This window comes from Gasterosteus aculeatus, chromosome 7, assembly GCF_964276395.1.
Source record: "Gasterosteus aculeatus chromosome 7, fGasAcu3.hap1.1, whole genome shotgun sequence".
In the NCBI taxonomy this organism is placed as follows: domain Eukaryota; kingdom Metazoa; phylum Chordata; class Actinopteri; order Perciformes; family Gasterosteidae; genus Gasterosteus; species Gasterosteus aculeatus.
Window position 1 is genome coordinate 24,072,730 of NC_135694.1, and position 14,882 is coordinate 24,087,611.

A 14,882-nucleotide genomic window follows, 5' to 3' on the forward strand; every position below is an offset into this window, starting at 1 on the left:
GTCTCTTTACATACGTATTGTTTTATTTTCTTAGTCCTTCCACAGGTTTTTTCCATCTCCATTTTTCCTTCTTCATTGATCTGCATCTCCCCCTCTGTCCCTCCTCTTCTTTATGTTCTCTCACTTCAGTCATTTACTGTCGTCCCAGCACACCAATATGCAAGTTTCCAAAGAGCGTGAGATTCAGCATCTTGTGTGTACCCAATTACAGTTCTGCTGGTATCGTGAGGGGGTCCTAAACCTTTTAATAGGGCCGCTGCATGTTTAGTTCAAGTTTTAGCAGCAGGCAGTCTTAAAATGCTGTGGCAAAAACGCTGAAATGTCATCCGCTTGAAAGCAGAGGATTAAAATCAACCTGTAAAAACAGTTTGTCCAAACAGGGCCTGATGCCAAGTCAAGACAAACAGCCACTCGTCCTTTCTTTCATTTCTCTCGGGGGTGGGGGGGTCCTCCTTATACAAAAAACCTGCTGGAATCAAGATAAAAGCAAGGCAGCCGGGCTGACGCGTGATACCAGGGGCTCACCCTACGCTGATGGCTTGGTTACCGTGGCAACCGTGTGAGGTTAGAGAGAGGACATACCAGCGCAGAGTAAATCTCCTCGCAGTACACATTCAGGAATGCAGGTGAAGTCTGCCTCCCTGCTCTTCTCTCTCCGTTTCCCCCATAAATCGTTTTCCCCTCAAATTAACACACTGAACGGCGTTGCTTCTACTCTCATAGCTCAGTTTTTCTAAATCAGCTGACAAAAAAAAATACAAAGTCAAAACGTCTCTATTTCCGAAATAAAACTTTGAAACTGCTTTGAGCTATTACTTTGATTTCAAGACTCCTTTCTGTTAATGTAGAAATCTGGATTTTACTAATAATAATAATACCTTTTTGTTGGGTCAGTGACCAGAAAGCGCTTTTACGGAGGGTTTGAGTGGAAAGATTAATGAGAGGACATAGAATACTTGGTTTCGGCTGCATAAGTAGAACGAGTGTTGTGGCCAAAGGAAAAATAGCAGGTCTCCTTCAAAATAAAGAAGAGCAGAGTGAAAGAGAGCTGAATGAAAAGATACGAGGGAAAAAAGGCTGAAGAGAAAAACTTCTTTTCTCTTACCTCTAAGAAGCAGGTCCCAGCTGGGGTGTTCTCCTTGACGGAGGCATTGTAGAAGTTGCTGGAGAACACAGGCGTGTTATCGTTAACATCCTGCAGCACAATGTCCACCTTTGCTGTGGAAGACAATGGCGGCCGCCCGCTATCTGTTGCAATTACTGTCACACTAGGTGCTGGCTCTGATTCGAAATCCAGCGCCGTCGCTGTGGTAATGATACCAGTCACCTTGTCGATAGAAAACCAATCAGAGTTTTTACCCTTGAGGAGGCTATATCGCACGTCCCCATTGGGGCCCTGGTCTTTGTCCCTGGCAGTAACTTGGAGAACAAAGGAGCCGGGATAGACAACCTCAGGAATAGTCTGTCTGTAGGCCTGCTGGTCAAAAAGAGGGGGGTTGTCGTTGACATCAGTCACCTGAATGGTGAAGGAGGATTCCGCTCTGAGGGGAGGTGTGCCGGAGTCTGTGGCCATTACCCTCAGGTCATAAGAATCCCGTTCCTCTCGGTCTAAGACCTGGTCAACATATATCAGGTAGATGATGCTGTCCTTGGTTGTGAGAGCAAATTTCCCATCGCCCCCCTCGAGGGAAACATTCACGTTGGCGTACTCTCCATAGTCTGGGTCAGTTACAGATATCCGAGCAACGTACTGGCCCGGATGGGCCCCTTCGGAGATTCTCGGAGAGCCGTCCTCAGTCAGGAAGATGATGGTCATGGTGGGCTGGTTGTCGTTGAAGTCACGGACATGAATGGTCACAAACGCGTTGGTCACCTGAGAAAATGATTAATGTCATTTAATGTTTGGTTTTGGTTTTCCCAAACTGGAAATATTTTATTGTTGTACACAGCAATCGATTTAACAAACATACTGACCCCTCAGGAATACATTATTTAAAACAATATATGGCCCGTCATCATTGACAGCAGTTGATAGTTGATGTCGTAATAATAATCCGTATGCAATTACCTCAGGGTGGCTGGCGTTATCCCTGGCCTGGACCACCAGTTCATGAACCCTCTTCAGTTCATAGTCCAGGGGCCGGTTCAAAGTGATGACCCCAGACTTACTATCCATGACAAAGGAGCGATCAGGGTCACTCTGACGCCGGTTGATTTCATAAAGAACCAGACCGTTATCGCCCTCATCCTCATCTGTTGCAAACACCTGAAAAGATCAAAAAATGACACTGAACTGTGTGGATTTACAGACAAAAGAACCTATATTAAGTATTGACCCAGCAGCCAAGAACTGAACAAGACCTGAGCTTACCTGTAGGATGCTGCTTCCTTGTGGGAGGCTTTCAGAGATAATAGCGTGGTATCTGGTCTGATTGAAGACCGGAGCGTGATCGTTGATGTCCGTCACAGTCACTTCGAGGGTCATGGATCCCATCCTTCTGGGTGATCCCCCATCAAAGGCTTCCAGGACCAGCGTGTACAACGAGCGTTTCTCCCTGTCCAGAAGGCCATTGACCACCAGGTCTAGATACAGCACCTTGTTGGCAGCTCTCTTGGTCTCGAGTCTGAACGCCTGGCCCACGTTGCCCTCTCGAATTGTGTAACCTTGAGTGGTCAGCTGGTTCTTGTCTGCATCTGTTGCGGGTTCCAGGGAAAACCTTGTCCCCACAGCGGTGTGCTCAGGAATTTTAAGAACAGCTTTCTTTTTGGGGAACACAGGTGCATGGTCGTTGATGTCATTAACAGTGATCGACACCTCAACAGTGACTCCTGTCATCGTCACAGCAATGAAGCTATAGTGGTCCTTTTGCTCACGGTCCAGGCGGCGTGCCGTGGTAATGATGCCTGTGGTTTCGTCGATGTTCAGGTCGTTGCTAATGCCCGTGCTCTCGTGGTCCGAGATGAAGTAAAGACCCCCGATTTCATCAGGCGGTAACCCGGCGCTGATGTCACCTACGATGGTCCCGGCAGGCTGCTCCTCATCCAGCTGGAGCTCCAGTGCTCCGAGGACGGCCGTAGACTGGACAAGAATCAAGAGGATGCATAAATAAAAGAGTGGTCTTCGTCGTCCGGGACTTGAACACACACAGGGTCCGCTGACCCAGGCCCTCCGGCTTGACCCTTTACTTGTTATCGGCATGATTGGGTTCTGCTACACCTGGGGGAAAGAAAAAGAGAGAAAGGAAATATCAGCAAGTGAAATAATGTATTTCTTCAAGAAACAATATACATTGCGATGGGGTATTGAGCAACGATAATGTGCAATGTGAGCTTTTTTCCCCATTAAACATGTAACATTTTGGAAAGCACTCTTTAGCTGGGTCATGCACATTTATAAGAGCGTGCAAATGGAAGTCTAAATCTGTCAAGGATCCATATTGGCTTGACCACATTGAGAAGAGAATCGTAAAACTATATTTTTATCTGTAGAACAACAAGTTTTATTCACTTGGTGAGAGCAATTTTAAAGTGTCCAGAGCGGTCACGCACTGACATCCCAAGAGAAAACACATTAAAGACTGAAACAGGCACCAAGATCCTTTGTAAGATTTTTTAGGATAGAAAATACTTACACACACACACACATGTACAAGTACACGGAATGCATGGGAAAGTAAGTCCATGGCTGCCTCAGCAGGGCCTTTATGAGAAGAAGCAGCTACTTAAGTCTGTAGGCTTAGCTTCTATTTTCGCCTAACTCTAAATCATGCATGAGTCCTCTAAAGATACTATCCTCATGCTAATGCTATATCAGTCTTATCAGTCATAGCTGGATATAATCATGAACAGATACAGGTATTGTGACTGCCGGCAAAGGCATTCGCCGATTCAGGGTCGACCCCTTGGTTCCAAACAGCCTTTATGTTATATCCTACTGCGAACTCACCATCTGGTTCTTTCAACAACTTAAAACAAACACCAATAATTATTTGCGAATGCTATTTGACCCAAGTTTGACGCACATATTTTTGCGAACTGACTATAAATCCTGGAAATACAAATCTAACCTGCCTGGCCACTCTTACCTCTGACAAAATAAATCATTTTACCCCTTGATGAGGTCCAATAATATTTGCAATATTAACTCATTCATCGAACCCAAGAGACCAGAGAGATGCCGCTTTAACAATTTTCTGCAATGAAAGCCTAAACATGGAATGTGAATGAATTAACTAATCATTTCACAACTATATATGTGTGATGCAAGCCAAGCTCCAGTAGCAGACAGGATGCTAGTTGTCAATGGAGGTTGTCGGCCAGCCATATTCACCTCGACAATCACTCCCCCGGTGCATCTATAATCTGGACAGTTAATTTTAGGAATGTTTTCCTTTTCTAGAGAAAAAGTCAGCTTGCTGCCGGCCCGCGTACCTGTCCACGAGTTGAACTGAAACATTCACACACACAAATACAAAAAGACCATGGACTGTTTTTCGTGCAAGCCAATTTCAAGGCTGATACCTATTCCCCAGAAAAGGTCCTTTTGAGGTTGCACTGACCCGTGGGAGTAGATTCTCTATCAATCACTGCCTCAATGCTAAATATTTGCTTGTCTTTCAGCTTAATGAGACGAGTTTCTTTTCTAATCATCAAAATATGTTTAGGGTAGAACTATCTCCTCTCTGCAGGATTGACACAAGCCAATACCTGGTCGCATGCTAGTGAAATACATTTGCAGAGTAAATAAAAAACATTATTTAACATCTACTGAATCCTCCTGCAATCATCCATCCCACCAGTCTTTTAACCGACCTCGACCTCCTGCGGTAGTTTATGAGGCCTCCAAGGAAAAGAGATTAATAAAGTGTATAGCTCCAGTGGGACAGGGAGAGAGAGACACTGATACTGGTCCCTCTGGTGCGGTCACTGAGCTCTACATCTGGGCCAGACGCTTTACTCCTACGCAAAGAAGCAAGCTGAGCGGCGCAGGAATACCCTCCTTTCTTTTGTTGTGTTTGCTTTGTGTCAAAGTAGTTGGAGGGTTTCAGTTTATGGCCCTGCTTGTCCTGAAGAAGGACAAAAATAGAAGGAAAAAAAAAGTGAAGGTCACACAGAGACAAATAGGGGAGTCATAGTGGAAAATGGCAGACCCTTGTAATGAGATGAACCCACTATAACCTGAATTACCATAAGGCAAAAAAAAAAAAAAGAAAAGGGAAAGAAAAGGAAAGACTCGATTTAGGGCATAACCAGAAGAAGTAACATTCTAAGAGGTGATTACAGTTTGCTTTGGCCCGACTGCCTTATTGTCTTTAGGGAGTACTGAGCAGTGTAGGAGAAACTCATGATTGAAAAACAAAGTAAGAAAGGGAGTGCAGTGTGAGCGTGTGTTTTTACATGCTCTCTCCTTCATTGCTTCAGTCGAGTGTCAATGAAAGGTTATATTGATGAACAAATCGCATGGCTGCAATCTGTCACCGTCAATGAGCAGTTGGCGCATGACATCATCTCCTTTTCGACGTGTGCTGTAATACACTTGTGTTTACAGTAGAAAAAGAAAAAACACACAGACACAATCTGATGAGGGATGGAGAAAGCGAGGGCTGAAATGTAGCTTGTGCGGAAAAGCTAGTGGCCGAGCAGATGGCCAACCTGATTCACTCCCTCTAGTGGCACTAATAATACAATACTAATTAAGATGAATTGCTGTACGTTTCTTGTGGTTTATATCAATTAGAGTTCTGTTATTTCCTCTTAAATATGGTTGCATGGGTTTTTCTACGCCTGTCTCCGTACGCCTGGACAACACGTGTGCATTCGAGCAGTGACATCATCTCTGTGCGACCACACTGACAGACAGGGCAGACCCGGAGGGCTCCATAGAGTCTCAGCCACATTTATCTGGCATTGCGACCCCATAATCTGCCTTTGGTGTACGCTAGCCTCAAAGCCTCAAAGTGCTGTCACCGTATAATAGAAACCATAGAGTTTTCTATAGGATGTAACCATTTAAAGCACTACCGTATGAGGATGTGTGTGTTCACGCTGTAGTATCTCAGTTGCTAGGGAAAGTTTTCCCTTATGCAGTGCCAATTTTAAACAGGCCCCGCTATCTCCCCACTCCTCTCATGTCCCTCCCTCCTCCTTTCCTCCGTCCATCCCCTCTAATGGATTTAGCAGATCTAGTAGGGCACGCCATAGTTAACCGTTATATGGTGGGCCAAGCTAAACAGGACCAAAAGTCAGAAAGTTCCAAGTGAAGAGCGGCTGCTCAATAACGTCTCTATCCGAGCTCTGGTTCTTGTGCTTCGATGGAAAAGCTCAACACTGCTTTCTGCTCGTTCCTCAGCGGTTGAGGGGTCTGGCGTTGGCTGTTAATGGTCGGCAGCGACTCATTGAGCCCTGAAACTGTTTCTGTGCCACACCCCCCCCCCCCCCCCCCACCACAAACTTTGGTATGGTCCCATGATCTGCAGTGAAAGCAGACAGGGAAATGAATAAAGGCTGTCGAAGTGAGATAGAGCAGTTGAGATCAGAAATGCTTCCCTATTCAGTATTCATGTTGTTTGGGTTGTGTGTGTATGACCCTTGTGACCCCTTTGAGTCGCCTTTCCCCCGGATTTCTGCATGCAGACTTCCCATTACCAAACCCAGCTGTCACCAGCTCAGTTGTCTGACGCCGTGCGTGAATAACTGCATGCGTGCGTGTGTGTGCTTGTGTGCATTTTAATTCCCCCTTCTATGCTTCCTCAGTTCCACTTTTACTTTTTCCTTCATTCCAGACTACACTAAAGGTGGATATCAGTTTCATTTTATTTCCATAGCTGACTATCAAAACAGAATCTTAAGTATGTCTTAACACCCACCTCTCCGACAGCCAGACATCCACTGTCTGGACAGTTGCACACACAATGAAATATACATGATGCACGTGCTGCACCACAGCACAATTAATATTAATTTTAATACGTGGAGAGAGAGTTCATGACTGTGTCATGCAATGCAAGCGGGTAACATCACCCCGGGGGACAGTGGCAGCCGTAAAAGCTCTCACAATGTGCGAAACCAAACCTACGTATCCGCTTTGTGGAGACCGAGTACGTTTGAATGAATCATTCAGAAGGGACGAGCCGTTCCTTGGTTACTCTGAGCTGCAGCTTAATTGGCTGAGCTGATAAAGAGTGACAAATAATAACACATATAATAATAATTAGGTATAACTGATCTGAAGGTTCAGATTCCCTCCAGTTGGTGTACTGTATACTGTAAACGTTGTTTTCAGAAAATATGATGTTTTATTCTTTTGTTCCTCACTTTCTCTCTCTTTGGCTCAACTGTGGGAAAACCTTTGTTTTGAATTCTATCCATGGAGTTTTACTTTATTACTTATTTTCTCCATGAATGTCCATGTCAGTGGGCTGCAGAGGGGAAGGGGGGGGGGTAGCTATGTCATGGCAGAGACTGGTCTCTAACTAAGTTAGTGAATGTGGCTTGGATGTGACTTTTATTTGTGTTCCAATTTAAAAGACATCTTTGTGGGACATTTTTTCATGGTTTCGGCTTCAAGCTCTGATTTAGAGGTGAAACGAGGTGAAACACAACAATTTTGCATCCCAATCTCAACCAGCAACCGTCAAATTCAAATCATTCTCAATTCACTGCGCTGCTGCTGCGTCAAAAAACCTAAATAGGCATGTCACACTTATATCGTTGCATCTCTCCTCTAACATACTAACTCAACTCAGCAGGGACGATAGTTGGTAAAGAATTAACTGCAGCAGCGCCATGACAATCCAAAGCTGCTGGGATGACTCAGATTTGTTTATTTACCCTCACAGTAGATGTCAAACTGGAAATACAGTGACACACTTACAAATTGCACAAGCTCCTCTGTGACAAAACGTCCCAGATTCTACTGGCCGACAGGCAAGAGGGAGAAAGAGAACGACGCAGTCAGAGATGGAAGAAACAAAGGAGAAGTGGAACTGTATGAGATACACAGGAAAACTTTGATTCTGAGTGAAAAAAAAGGAAGATTGCAACAAAAAAAGAGAAGTTTGAGTGAGTGTTGAATCACACACGTTCATGCAGCCTAAACATTAATAAAATACCCTCTGGACCCTCGTCCCTGTAACCGAGGAGCAAGTGAAAACACAGCCGGAGGTGATTCACTTACGCCTCAACCTTCGAGGCCACACTGCCTAGTAAATGGGCAGTGAGTTTTGCTTTGCTGATGTGTGGGTGTGTGTGTGTCCATGAATTTGTGAATAATACCTTAAAAGAGAAATAGAGAAAGTGTGTGGAAATATGAATCAATCGATAGATAATTATAATAATGGGTGTACATACTCGGCAGGGTAGAAGAACATCAAAAGGCAACTGAATGTGGAGGTTTTCACAGAAGGTGAAGGACCATCTAACAGCAGTCGTTGCCTCTCCAGATCAGAGTGGGTTTAATGTCCCAACAGCCAAGTCTTAAATGCCTCAACCCAATCTTCACCCTAGCCTTAACCCACTCATAGCATAAGACCTAACTCTAAACTAGATTTATAACCGTTTTAACCTTAAACACACTGTAACATATCTGAATAATCACAGCATTTCTTAATGATTGAACAGAGGAAAAGTCAAAAGTCAAAACACTCCACTGATAGTCACAACAGGATCCCGATTAGGGAAACCAAAGAGACGTCTGGTAACTTGAACACACACACGCGGGCAAGAACACGGTTGAGTCTTTTTCCACATTCCACCCATTGAGAACAACTTCTGTAGTAATGTAAAGCAGAAAGTTCCATGAGGTTATGTTGTTGTATCAGAAAACACATTAACATTAATCAAAGTGATAAAGGCGTTTAAAAACATGTCTAGGGTGAAAGTAGGTCACTATCTTCCTGAGAGAAATGCGGAGAACTTTGTTTCACTGGGAGAGTCTAGGACTTTGCTTCTTCTTTGGTTGAAAACTATGAAAAATCCACATTCACTCATCTCTGGCTCAGAAAATGTGACATTGACTTAGCTTATTAGCAAACAAATTCTCCATCAGCACTCGGGTTGGTGGCGAGCCAGCAGCTGCTCTCCAAGCGAATGCCTTTGTATCATGTTACTCCATTATATTTCTTGTGGTAAGCCTGGGAATTAAGTCTGTCTGTCCTTGTTTTAATTTGCTTCAAACAGAAACATCAATACTCATCAAATAATACTGATGCAATGCACTGATGGCTTTGAGGGTTTCAATTGATAAAATGTATTCAGGAATGGTATCTCTCGATCTCTCTCTCTCTATCTCTAAAGGCCTAAAAGTTCTCCTTCTGCCAACTTTTTGTCTTAACTTGCATAACACGTTGCACTTACCTGAGCCGCGGTGCCCTACATGCAGCGCTCATCTCGGTGCCAATGTTTCATGCACCAGAAGCTCAGATCCTCTCACTTACTTCATTAAAAACACATGAGACTCGGCACAGACAGGTTCTCTCTTCCTCTCTCTGTTCTTGCCTGGGAGCTCACACACTTATCATCATCATGCACCCAGATGGGCAGCAGTTACCACATTTCATTCATTTTCGCTCAGGGCAATTCCCACATTCATTTCTTTATGTGTGTCTAATGTAATTAATACGCCACTTCATTCAGAAAAACATGTGTGCATACACTAGACACACTTGCATTAGTTGTTCTCTCAGTGGGGGAGAATCAATAAAGAGATCCGAGAAGGAGGTCTCTGCTGGTATCTGATAGAACAAACTAGGAAACAGCGCTGCAACAGCTAAGGAATTGATCAGTTAGTGGATCTACATCAAACGAATTAACCTCAATTAATCAAGAAAAAAAGAGCAAACACCTGAAGAATGTAATATTGTCTATAATAAAAAGTGGATCTTTTGGTCCAAGAAATTGGAGGGATTGACCAATGAAGAAAATAGTCATTATTTACCCCCAAAATTAGATTTCTCCATCAACTACATGAGGCTGCACACTTGCTTATGTGCATACGTTCATGCACAGAAGCAAACTCACTTCTTCCATCCATCTAAACTAAGAAACGCATAATTCAATAACGTTGTCACTGGGGAGGCAGTTTGACTGTTCCAAGTCAAGGCAGAGAAGCGCAGGACGGGGAAACTCAAGACAACACCAAGCTCTAGAGGACGTCCATCTAAACCTCGGGGAATATAGCGAACCCATTTACAGCAGTCATTATACCAGATCCCAGGTCTTGCTACACAGGCCAGCTCGGATCACAGACTGTCAAATTTGAAGATATAATGGAGAGACTCGAGAGGTTACAAACTTTTTTGAGGGAGGGGCAATGGAACTAGTCCAAAAAGCAGACCTCTACCTTCTGAATTGTTGAATTTAGCCGGTGTCTGTAATCCTTCCCATTCAGCTGACCAGACCATGGCGGTTACTTTGTGACAGAACAAACAAAAATGGAATTGCACCATCTCAAAACTCCAGCGAGTCAATGATTCTGTGCTTGACGGGAGAGTCCAATCATTTTTTTTTTCGAGAGCAGCAGATAAATGGGTGTTCATACTGTAAGTAAGGTAAGACCTATATTCCCCAAGTGGAAGGACTACAGTACACTGTAAGAAAGAAAAGCCTGAGTCAAAGCTACAAGGTGCGGTTGGAATTATTTACAAACACATTTTTATGATCACACATTGCAAAGATGTACTTCATAAGTTGCAGCCGCAATAATGAAAAATCAAACAAGCCGGGATGGAAACTACTGACAAACTGGGTGTCTGGCAAAAATAAAACTATGAAAAAGAAGCCCGATGCTTTAATCTTTGTTCAATCTATGATAGTCTTCAAAGAAATTCCACTAATGCATCGTTATACTTTTTAACAAAGCTCATTAAAACCGACTTGATAGAGCCAAGTTGTAATGTCAGCACGAATTTGGAAACAACTTCCTCTGCATGTAAGCACACACACAGCTCAAATTTTACAACAGTCTAATTAAATTTCTCGATTGTAATCACGGCAAGATGGCAGACTTAGCAATTGTGGCTACCATGGCAACCAGTAGGCCCTGAGGGTAAAATGAATGGAATGTGGAGCAATCAGCAAAGGGGATTCCTTATCAATGGGAATCTTGTTTTATGACTCTACTACTAAAGCTATTAATAACTGCTTGGCTCTGGTGCGGATGGCTCGTGCAAACAGAAATAGCTTTCAAGGAAACTGGCCTTACTTCACATGCTACCTAATAAACATGAATTACATGAAATCCCCTCAAAATTGAGTGTTTGGTCTAAAAACGCTGGTCTGACATGTAAACAAAGACACCCACAGAGCCTCTGGGTTTCTTTCTGATATTTGTGCCCATAGGCCGATTTCCCATTCAGAGAACAAAACCCAGGAAAGCAGTTCTGGAATACCGTTCGACAGATTTTTGTTTGAGCTGCAACGTTTGGGTGGGAAGATGGTTTCTGTTTCTTTTTTTCTCTCTCACTCTCTTTCTGTGCTGGCAGCAGTTGATGGTTTTTGGTTGAAACAGATATTACTCCAAATCCTTCACTCTCGACAGTTTTCTACGCAATATGGAATGTACAGGGAATTTGTTTTTGTAACTAACAATTCACACATCGAGGCTTAAAAGGATGAAATCATGCACATAATGACATTGTCCTCAGAAATATGACCTTTTCTTCTCATGTGGGTACAAGCAGGATTTCGGTGCCAGAGTGGGTGGCAAAGATGCAGTTCGATTGCACTCAATATCTTCAGAGATTAACGTAAACTCTGAAGATCGCTTGAGCTTTTAAGAAGAATAAAGCCTCAACTTGGTGATTCCCTGAAGCATGTCCATTAGAGTAAACAAAAATAGACTTAAAGACTGTGGGTGGTGGTATATCACCTTGGAAAGAAGAGGACTTAGCTTAAAGCTTTAAACAGAGGTTTATTAATATTGGCCTGTGTGTCTGCATGATTCCAATGTGGCATTTTAACACCGCAAGCAGTACCATTCCGATGCAGAAACCGGGCCGAGTGAAAACTCACATGGCTGCAAACACGCACGCCACATAATCCTACGTATAATAAAGACAATGGGGGTTGGAGGGTTTTCGTTGCTCTTCAGTCACCTGCCCCAGAACATTTAATATAAAGTCTTTTAGCAGACGCTGTTGTCTTAGGTGTGTGTGTGTGTGTGTGTATATTGAACACAGCCCCGACGAGACTCCCCTGAAGCTGGTAGATTCAGTATCGTGCCCATCCATCTAACAGCACAGAACACCATGAAGTGCACGGTAAACAGCTGACTGTTTACTTTGTTGATAGGCTCTCCGAAAAGGCCTGACGCGGACCTGAATGAATAGACTTCACTGCCCTGACACGCTTTGTAGTAGAAAGTGTTATAGACAGGAAGAAATGTGAGCAACATACATTATCACAGCTGTCGTTGTTAATTATTTGGTGGTGAATATAAACATGTTTCAAAGGGATTTTTAGCGCTTTTACAGATTTAGAGTGGAAATCTCCGCAACCCCAAGAACATATCAAATGATCATTCAGGCCCAAACTTAATAATAATCTTAATGATTAATCCATCCTTTCTTAATGCCATCCTCTAAAAATCTAAATTATGAATTCCAGAATCCAGATATGACTAAACTTCGTAAGAAAGCTTAATCGCCATGTTGTACTCGTCGAAGCAGCTGATGTGAGTAATTCTAAGATGTTTCCACAAACAGAAGCTCCACCTGATGCAGCCGTACCAAACAGATTTCCATATGGTCAAACGTCTTGCTGCACGCCTCGTCACTCTGCGAGCAGCTCAACTGTTTGTTGTGTGCGGACCAGAGGCTGAGGCCCGTGTGCTGCTGAGCTGGAGCACATGAGACCACGTAAGTGGATAGCGTAATAATGCAAAGATCTGTATCCCTCCCTGGAGAAGAAAACCAGAAGTTGCGGACGCCAGCAGACACCAGATATGACTGGAATAACTGTTGTGGTTAGGAACTTAAATATGCCCCTGGGTTACCATTTTTTTTTGCTTTTGGACATGTAAATATATATAGACAGAACTGGCTGCTATAAATACTCTTCATAAGAAATATTTCAATTGTGTCAGATGCTGGATGTTAAAACTACCTGACATCCTCTTGGACTTGTTATTTCTGCTTATTTAACATTCTGTTGAGTCTTGGACCCCACACCATCATCAACAGAGCGTGCGCTGCTGTAACAAATGGTTTTAATGCACAGCAGTAGGCTACTTCATATTCTTTCTTCACCGTCACCTACAGCCGAGTGCCGGCCCACTTTGTCCACTTTTTTGCCTTTGTGCTCTATACAACAAAGTGTATTCGCTCTCAACTGAAAACCCTGTAGAGGAAACCACCGACTTACTATCATCAAATAGTTCCAGAAAACCTTTGCTGGCCTACTAGACTAACCACCCGTTCATGTAATATTTCAAGAGGGGCTCCACTCTGTTCTCGTCTTCCAACCTGGCTGTTTAGCTGGTTTGGCTGTGGATGGGGATCAATAATCAATATGAGTACGCTGCATCACAATGATCCATCGATCTTGCAAAATGCCCCACTGGCACGGTCACCCCCCCCCCCCCCCCCCCCCCAATTTCTCAGCACACCCCCGGACCGGCCACCAGCTCGACCGTGCAAGGCGCAGATGCATCGTGCACACCCCTCTCTACATGGAGAAGCACAGATTTTTCACACCTTCATCTGTCGCTGATCAGACGCATTTGGTGAGGAGGATGAGAATAAAGGAGCTGCCACTTACATTCATCTGACTCACTCCGCAGCTTTGGTTGTACGTCCTGGATCTCCCTTCCAAAACGGATTAGTATGCAAACGGTCCTCCCAACACCCCCTCAGCGACGGACAATCCTCCAGGACAAAATCTTGAATGGAGCCGTGCCGGCCGGCTGGACCGGTCTTCTTTTTTTTCCTTTTGATTTTTTTTTTTTTTTTTACATAATATCCTTATTAAAATTATATCACCCAGACTCCCACCCCAAAAAAGACAGTTGAGCGAATTCCACAGATGTTGTGATGACCGGTAGGGTTCTGTTTTCTTCCTCCTCCCGGTGTCAGGTGAGCGCGTTGTGATCTCCGCTCCCTCCGCCGTCTGCTCCGTCTGTGGCACTGCAATGCTCTTTTTTTCTCCCCCTCCCCACACTCTCTCTTCCCCCCTCGTTGATCTCAGACGTGTCCCTCCTCGTTTTCCCTTTCTCTCAGCATCCAGTCCCTCAGACACGGCGTGTGTGCGCGCGCTCTATAACGGAGCCGCTTCAGGGTGCCGTGTACCTCAAAGACTGAAAGCCAACTCCTCCGCCAACCCCCCCCCCCCCTAACTCTCCTCCTCCCCCCATTATCGACTGGGGTTACTAATTTATTCGGGTAGCTACACAAAGGGGAGGACAGGGCAGAGGGAGGCTGTGGGATGGGGAGGGGAGTGCAGAGCAGCCTTTGGTGCCCCCCAGCTCCGTTCGGTGGAAGTAGTCTTTGAAACAAAAGAGCGCACCACGCGCGCTTCAGAGGAGACGTTCGGCTCAGCGGTGACTTAGTTCTGTGTGTTGGTGTATGGTGTCATTTAGAAGGATACCAGATCAATTTCCAAACCGCCCACAAAAAAAAAAAATCCATGTGAACAATCAAATATTTTATCAAATGGTTCTGATAGAGAGATGTTCTGGCGAATAGCTTGTGTACAAATAGACAATAACTGGCAGCGTCAGCAGGCTCAGTGCAGCAACAGGGCTGACAGAGCTAACAGTGTTTACCTGGGGGGCACATGGAGGGTCCGGGCTAAGATGACTCTATGCCTCTGGACGAAATCATCAACTGCGACCAGCCTTATAATCAATCATCGATCGATGTTTGATCACCTCTAATAATCATGTAAAA

The 14,882-nt window shown here is 44.3% G+C and overlaps 1 protein-coding gene across 1 annotated transcript in view; it reads right to left on the minus strand.

Annotated features, from left to right (window-relative positions):
• dchs1b (dachsous cadherin-related 1b) overlaps nucleotides 1–14,249 on the minus strand; it is a 69,440-nt gene extending 55,191 nt beyond the window's left edge. Inside the window, exons 1-4 of the mRNA XM_040181508.2 lie at nucleotides 13,756–14,249; nucleotides 2,372–3,217; nucleotides 2,069–2,266; nucleotides 1,106–1,873 (exon numbers count right to left, since the gene is read on the minus strand). Coding sequence (XP_040037442.2) covers nucleotides 1,106–1,873; nucleotides 2,069–2,266; nucleotides 2,372–3,199 — 1,794 coding nt within the window. The 5' untranslated portion in view covers nucleotides 3,200–3,217; nucleotides 13,756–14,249. The remainder of the gene's footprint in view (nucleotides 1–1,105; nucleotides 1,874–2,068; nucleotides 2,267–2,371; nucleotides 3,218–13,755) is intronic.
• Nucleotides 14,250–14,882: the final 633 nt, after the last annotated feature.